This window comes from Aspergillus pseudoviridinutans (assembly GCF_018340605.1).
Source record: "Aspergillus pseudoviridinutans IFM 55266 DNA, scaffold_7, whole genome shotgun sequence".
NCBI classification, from domain to species: Eukaryota; Fungi; Ascomycota; class Eurotiomycetes; order Eurotiales; family Aspergillaceae; genus Aspergillus; species Aspergillus pseudoviridinutans.
This window is the reverse complement of record NW_025091287.1, coordinates 1,507,105-1,515,218: the sequence shown is the minus strand read 5'-3', so window position 1 is coordinate 1,515,218 and position 8,114 is coordinate 1,507,105. Positions and strand designations below refer to the sequence as shown.

Sequence of the window (8,114 nt, the reverse complement as noted above, 5' to 3'; positions counted from 1 at the left end):
ACTGCCTGGAACCAAGGCCTCCCACGCTTTTGACGTCCTACTGGGTCCAGTATGACTTCTATGTTATGTTAGTGAGCGCAAAGTGGACAGACAGTACGATCATCCATGCGACCCCGCTGATTATCGGTAAGGTAAGCAGAAGATCATGCAAGCTACAAAATACACTTCGCTGGTTCTAGCATATGTAGATCCGTTGACATATCCCATCCCCTTTTGTCTGCTGAGTTATAGCGCCTTCTCCACATTCCAATTTTGAGATCTGTCGTCCCGTCCCTGAGACCGTCTTGTCCGCGTTCTCATGGATCGACGTTCCAAATGGCATTCGCTGTGACTGAGGGTGTAATACTGTTACGGAAGCATATCAGGAGACGTTGGCCGACAATCCACGTTGAGAAATGGCACATGCAACTTCATCATGAGGAGCAAATTATCTCAGGCTGACTCTGCATGGGCGAGCATGGTGTCTATGAGTGATGATGAGGAATCCATCAGGCAATGATTGAAGGAGCTATCAATTTTACGGTCGAGCTGAAATCTAGCTCATGTCATGCTATATATTCATGATGCCGTCTAAGATGGCAGAATACTACCTCGACCTCGGTTGATGGCTGAGAGGTATCGTCGACGGAATACCAAATGTGTCGTTGAAGAGATCTTTGACCTTGATACCCTCGGCTCTGAGACGACAAAAGGGCCCCAGGTGACTGTCACTTGGGTGCTGTCAACCTTCAAGTTCGTCGAAAATCAGTAGACCTCCCCTCGACTAGCGGACAGTGTGGTAAAGTTGCAATAAGTTGCAAACCATCATTTTTCACCAGCATTTCATCCAGTTGGAACCCCCAGGCAGCAGCAACCCGATCATCAGGTTTATATGAATCACAAAGTCGAAGCTCCCACTCGGCGCTAAACGAGCCCGTTGTGTTTGAAAACCTGAAACTCAGATTGGTCGAGTGATTGAGATCAAAATTGATAGCCGTCAAGCGAGGCATATGCCTTGCGGCATAACCTAAAGAGATAAATAGTCGATGGAACTGCTCTTGCTCGAAGATGGGTCGCTGCATGCATCCTCTTTCAGAGTCGCAGATTTCTGCCTCCCAGTCGTCGATCGCAGCGATCATGGCTTCATGCTCTGGGGTGGGGCGAACGATCCATTCACCTATTGTATATCGACAGTTAGTGACTTAAATGCAATCGAGATATTGCATCTACAATATCCATACAACATATGAATATTGAGGAAAAGTTCTTACCTGAAGGAAGCCACGGCTGGAATTGCTGTAGACTCAAAATTTCCAAATTGGGCCAGTATAAAGATGTGTTACCAGGGAGTGAATGACCTTTCTCATCCAGAGGCCACAGAAAATCTAGAGATAGAGGGACTTGAACTAGTCTTAGCTCACAAAGAGAAAGGCTTATGTCTCGAATGCTGATGGATAGGAAATCAACACTTGAGGATAGAACATTCAAGGCAGGCATGGTATCCTTCCAATTGCTCTCATGTCCATTTTCAAAGCAAAAGACCCTCAATGTAGAAGAAATGTGTTTCACACCTTCAGATACAGCTGCCAGAAGATCAGTAAGGCTGCAAAATATGCTGGTAGGCTTCTAATAAATAGAAATTCCTCATACCTTGACGCCGTTCTTTAATGCATTCGAGATGATCTGGTCTGATATAGTCATCCAAGTCCAAATGCAGTTCTGTCAGTTCCGGACAGTGTCGAGCAATCTGCATGGCCGTGCCAGCCCATATCCGGTGAGGAAGCGATATTTTGTCTATGCAAGGAACATCGCGTAGCATCAATGCACCATTATCATGGAATCGCGCGCGATACACGGGAACAGACCGCGTGCGCCCATCTGTGTAGTCCCAGGTATACAATCCAGCTTCATCATCTTCTTCTGTAGAAAGCTCCTGGCCTAGCTCACGCCCTTGAAGAACTAGAGAGATAGAGAGGCAATGAGTCTTATCCCATGACTCCAGTGTATCAAATAGATTCACAATTGCTGTTTCAAATGCAGTGTCATTTGCCTGGCGAATGGCATTGTTAGTGCTGTAGCCTTCCTCTTTACGAGCATTCCAGTCTGGAAGGTCAAAGGGGACAATAATATAGTACCACAGCTGACGAATCCATGCTCGCCTTGCGATTCCTGCCCCAGAACTGAGTTCCTGGAATCGTCTGAGGCAAATTCCGCCTTTATTGAAGCCATGCTCACTGTAGATATTCAATGTGGAGTATATGAACGGCTCAAACACTGCCCGCCAGTGACGGCAGACGGCTGTACATGCAACTAGGGATGCATTTTTAAGATACCCTGCTACCTCAGCTAGAAGCTCAAGTGGGAGTGAGGCTGCCATATCTGTCACAATGGGGAGTGGTTTATAGCAGGCTGTTTAACAGTCAACCACTCTTGAGTTGGAGGTTGTACGTCCCACGGCGTGTAGAAAGTAGTAGAGAGTCTAGAGACTGAAGATTCTGGGGATGAAAAAGCACGCAGGGGAAAACCAATTAGGTTTAGCGCATGAACATGAGACACAAGCTGGAGCCACGGCCTGAGCTAAACTAAGGTAGTTAAAAGCAACGCACCGGAAGAAACGGATGTGTACCTCAATGTACTCACCCTTCTTCAGATATCAGGTGTTTCTGAGAGATTTCTCGGCTCTGAGGCTGAGTCCACCCAGTATTGATACTATGTGCTTATTTTATTAGAGTTAGAGAAAAGAAACACGAGCAACAGTGCAGAGACTGGAGGAAGATAGTAGGGGGTACTGATAATTCGTTGTCTACTGGATTTGTGTGGCATCCACCATACTACTCTGATGTACCTCTGGATGTGATTTTTAGTCTGTTGCCTAGCCTGAGCTGCTTCATTGCTGGGATCAGAATTCCCGGGTGATGGAACCTTTGGCGTAAGTGGCATTGACTTGGCTGTGATATTCTGGTGTAGGCTGGTATATTTATTCCCCATTTTGTGGTTTCGGATGGAAAGCTAGCAGAAGCACTATCATTTCCTGTGAAACGCGCACTTCCTGTGTCAAAATACGCATAGTGAAGTGCTAAACAGTGTGATGCCTAGTAGCCACACTATGGGTATTTGTAATATGGGTCCTCGCTCGCAAGTGTTGTACGCAATCAGTCTACAGAGTATTTGCCTCATTGAGCCCTAAGCGGCCGTGGTGAAGGTTAGCGCATTGCCAGTGGCAACAGGGTTCAGTCCTCAGCCGCATAAAGCTAATAACTTTGGTACCCTGGCTTGGAAGCTTAAGCCTATCATGTGTGGAGGTGCCCTGTGGCTCTGAAGCCGGTTGTGATGCGACCTCGTATTTGTCCAGAATGGGGAAAAGAGAAAGGGAAGTACTAATTGAAAGTTGGTTAGCCACTTTTCGAATCGAAAAACGCCTTGATTACTTGAAGCCAATGGGCGGGTTTTCTCTAGTGGTGCAATGAGACGATCAAGTATATGTAATCCATCAGAGGGATAAGTTCGAACTCTGATATCCTAGTATTATATTCTTTTTATTTCAGTCTGACGTCAGCTTTGTCGACCATGCCGCCTTTAGGAGGTGACCTCCCAAGATATCACAGCTAATCTTTGTTTGTCCAGTGCGGAGTAGTTTCATTCCTTCCACAAACAAGAACTCGAGAAGTAAACCTCTAGCTTGGCTGGCCGGAACGCTCCATACCCAGTATGGTACGGCGCCTCCATGAACAAGCTTTTGGATCCCGCATTCTCTGTAAATAGTCATGGAGACCGATAGAAGCCTTGGTTGTTTGCTTAATTCAAATATGAGCGGCTGGTGACGACCTCGCTTAGGACGTGTAGACTGAGGTTTGGGGCTGAAACTAAAGGGTCCCAAGAGCTTCTTCATGTGAGGCTTCGTTTTTTTCTAAGTTCTCACGGAACCCTCCAACTTTTGATTAAAACAGGCCCAAAGCCAATGGCGAACAGCCGCGTAGCACATACTCCGCAGTCCGCAAGGGATGCGAGACAAGGTTACAGCGCTAGAGCCAGACATATATCAGAGCCTGGTGGGTCATGGACTACCTAAGCAGCATTTGACCCGGAGATTAGAAAGTAATCAAAGATGAGATGTGATTGGTAACATCTCACATGCAGTGTACATTGTTTTGTCCATGGCCCTGATTCTTGCTGGCTTACTATGCGGGATTTTCATTAGGCTACAAACGATCTAGCAGTTTCTTGAAGCAAAACATGCCCAGCGGCTCTGCTAAGCATAGAAAAAGGGATGCCATTGGCCTATAGAATCCACCTGGAGAGGTAACCGCTGGTTGCCTCCTGTTCAATGGCCTGGGTTGTACTGCTGCGGACCGACAAGGCTGCTGCGGACCGACCAAATAGAGCAGATTGGCCTTGCTAACGGGACGAATAAATTTACACCTCGCAGGAAAAGCAAGCATGCCGCCTGTAGTGCTTTGACGGTACAATTCAAAACAGCCACATTTATCAAAATGCGGATATAAAAGCGGCTGAAGTACTCAAGAGAATTACTCTGGGCGCTCGCCGACGTTCACTTGATGGCCAGGAAGAGTTGACCTTCTACTACGTATACTCGGTCTGCTACACCCCCAATCTATTTACCGTCCAATCCTCCATCGAGCAATTCCTCCACCATTCACGAAAACAGTTCGTTTGAATACAATCGGCACACTTCATTGCCATGCAAAAGATCATCCTCTTCATAACTGCATCAGCCGCCGCCGCTGCTGGCCTCATGCCCCTCCATTCTCGCCAAACTGCCTATCTCCCCTGCTCAGAGCAACCCGGCAAGAAACCTTGCGGCAGTGATGTCGACTGTATTAACGAAAGCTGGACCTGTTGTCCGGATCGCTCAGGTGGCTGTCCTCCGACAGATTACTGCAGCCTCGGTGATAATGGGAAGTATGGTTGCTGCCCAAGGGGGCAGAGATGCAGTGGGCCCGGCGGTGTCTTTACCTCAGAAGACATTGGAACTCAGATAGCTACTAAGACTATCAATGACCTCCCTCCGCCCCCTCCTACGTCCGCTTCCACAGGTTCCTGCTCAGAGCAGCAGGGCATGAAACCTTGCGGCAGTGATGGCTGTATCAACGACAGCTGGACCTGTTGTCCGGATCACTCAGGTGGCTGTCCTCCGACAGATTACTGCAGCCTCGGTGATAATGGGAAGTATGGTTGCTGCCCAAGGGGGCAGAGATGCAGTGGGCCTGGCGGTGCCTTTACCTCAGAAAACATTGAAACTCAGACAGCCACTGAGAATATCAACGACCTCCCTCCACCCCCACCTACGTCCACTTCTACAGTTTCCATGCCGTTAACTTTCATTGGAACGACAACAACTTCGACCTCACCGACCGTCCCTGCTACCTTGTTGTCAATGCCCCCACCCTCGGCGTTAGCTGCGAAAGTAAAAGCCGGTGTTGGTGCTGGATGCGGGATGGCTGGCGCAATCCTACTTGGGACACTATGATGGGTGGTTGTCTGCTAAGTCTCAGGTCAAAGACCGCATGATGAGTGCCTTAAGCCTGCATTTCGCTGTCAGCTGGAATTTATGTCAGCATACCATGCTGTCGACTAGTATTATTCATTTGAGGGTCCGTGTATTTGATTATGATCTTCTCTACACTCGGTTTTCGGAACTTCTTTCCCTGTTCTGCCCTATTATTTAGTATAGCTCTTGCGACGCAGCCGCCCCGGTGCAATTCCAGGTTGCTGTCCTGCAACGGCATTTCTTTAGAATGAGGAGTGTAGCGATTATCGGTCATTCCACATCATAGACCTGTTGTCGATGGTCTACCCGGGTGAGAGAATAGTCTATCAGAATATATACCTGTACAATATATTGGATGAAATATGCATTAGCGCCTTGGAACGGGACATACCGCCAGCTATAATAGGGTAGTACCCCGGTTTATCTAATTGCTACTGCTCGCCACTACATTTTCCCTTCCCTCACCGGACTTTGTATCACTCCTCACTCATTGACCATATACTTCTCACTCCAACATTGTCATGTTCCATGTACCTGGTCTAGATCAGACACAGCTAGATAGGGACCGACCGCCCTTCCCGTTGATTACTCGCTGATATCCACGAACGGCGTCAAGAATCATGGGGTTGGGTGGTCTACCGCACTACATATAAATCCGACCCAGCATTCCGCAAGGCAATCAACATCATTAATTCCTGGATTAAGCGAGAAGTCTACGAAGAATTCCGCTACTCTGGTGTCCGAGATCTAGATCCTTCGCCTAATAATGAGCTATGGACTTGTCACCAATTGACTATTATGGAATATTCACAAGCACTTGACGGCGCGTTAATTGAGGATGTGCGTTCACATTTTGAATCATGTGTGGAAGGGCAAGGGCAGCGAGACAGGTGGAACAAATATCGGGTTTGCATGGTAATTGATGAAGAGATTCTTAGCTACTTAATGAGGTGCCATTAGCTGAGGGGCATGCAGAAATGTATGGCTTATATTGTGCCAGTTATGTCAAGGAGTGGTATGTCAAGGTTGAGGCATTGGATGAAACAGACTTGCTGTAGTTCTTACTAATGTACTTATCAATTGCAAAACAAGTTCTCAAAGCTTCGCCGTAGCGGTAAAACAACCACGGCATTGGCACAAATGACAGCGTGATAAACCCCACCACGCAGTTCTCCCAACCCAGTCCTAGAGCATCATACAAAGGCGCGGCAGCAAGGCCCCAAAAGACACCAAAAGGGGATCAGATGACGTTGGCTGCGTGCGAGGAGGCCGCCGCTGCCGCCCCGAAGGCATCGATGAGATAGTAAGCAAAACAATCAGTGAGAAGATCAACATCCGCATCAGATATGTAAGTGCATGCATCTGCATCTGGCGGGATGACTTCTGTTGTTCCCCTTTGGGTCTGGTTATCCTGAGGTTCCCAACATGTTTGCGCGTCAGGTCTGCTTTTTCTCCCGGCACAACAACTGCGCTAATCTGCCGCATAATGACAGTGGTAGTGATACCAAGGGCTCTGGACTGACTGGGAACTTGTTAGAATTGTAGATCATACATAGAGACAATTCACCTTACCGGTATCAGGATGATCCAGGCCAGCGCCAGCCAGCGTATTAAGACACAAATCATCCAATGATTGTCCCAATACCTATGCTCCAAGAGCTCCTGTCAGCACTGGGATTGCCAGCTGGAGCTCTTCAAGGTGTGATGACGTACGGGTCCTAAGATTGGGCCCAGGGTTGTACCATCTTCCCAACGGGTTAAAGTTTCAACAAAACTTAATACCATAAACACACCCACAAACTTAGATCTTCTGAGCGTTGATCCAAAAGGCTTACTAGCAACTCAAAACTTCACTGCTGTAAAAGGTCATATGGAAATGGAGTGCTCACCCTTCACTGCCATTAGGCCACTGAATCTGCACTATATCTTGCATCCTCATTTATCATGCAAATATCTACGTAGGAGAGTGCATAGAGGCGGGTATCCCTGCAATAACCTAGTCTAGTGGCACAAAGCCTGGGGTATGGATTCTGGAGGATTAATGGTCGCGACTTCAGGGATGTGCTTTGTGAATGGGACAGAGAAAACAGCCTCTGTATAGTATTGGCGATAGATGCACTAACCAAATCGATTCTATAAGTGGATTGATAATGACAAACAAACTTCTTTCTGTTTTGAGCGGCAACAGGAGTTGTATTTCGTATTACTTCCTATTGTGACTGCTCTTGCTACCATACCTCAGATATCTGGGTTTCCCATTCAAAGCACAAATCCCCGATGCGACTGTACACTGATATGGCTAGATATCAGTCTTACTATGCAGAGTTTCTCACTGCAAAGACTGCATGTGCCTTTGAGTATAGAGCAAACTATTTACAAATGCTAGTTCCTGCTAACCTACCGTGCAGTCTTTTAGTTTCTGAGCCATGTTCTTTGGACATGCCTCCCTTTTGCCAGACACGGATACAAGATGAGAAGATTAGTCCTGCTCGGATAGAAGGAATGCGAACCAAAAGCAGATGCGAACTTATTCTCCTAGTCCAACAATTTGTACATGTGTAACTGAGGCTTGTAACAAAAGACGTAAGTATAGCGAGGTGTGACGGTTAATGTTCATACCAGCTGA

General features: G+C 47.3%; 1 protein-coding gene across 1 annotated transcript; it reads right to left on the bottom strand.

The window, feature by feature from the left end:
- Positions 1 to 728: 728 nt before the first annotated feature.
- On the bottom strand, positions 729 to 2,356 carry Asppvi_009836 (F-box protein; the record flags this gene model as incomplete). The annotated part of the gene is made up of 2 exons (XM_043305682.1): positions 729 to 1,156; positions 1,630 to 2,356. 2 exons carry the CDS (start codon positions 2,354 to 2,356, stop codon positions 729 to 731), a joined length of 1,155 nt encoding a protein of 384 aa, XP_043161617.1.
- Positions 2,357 to 8,114: the final 5,758 nt, after the last annotated feature.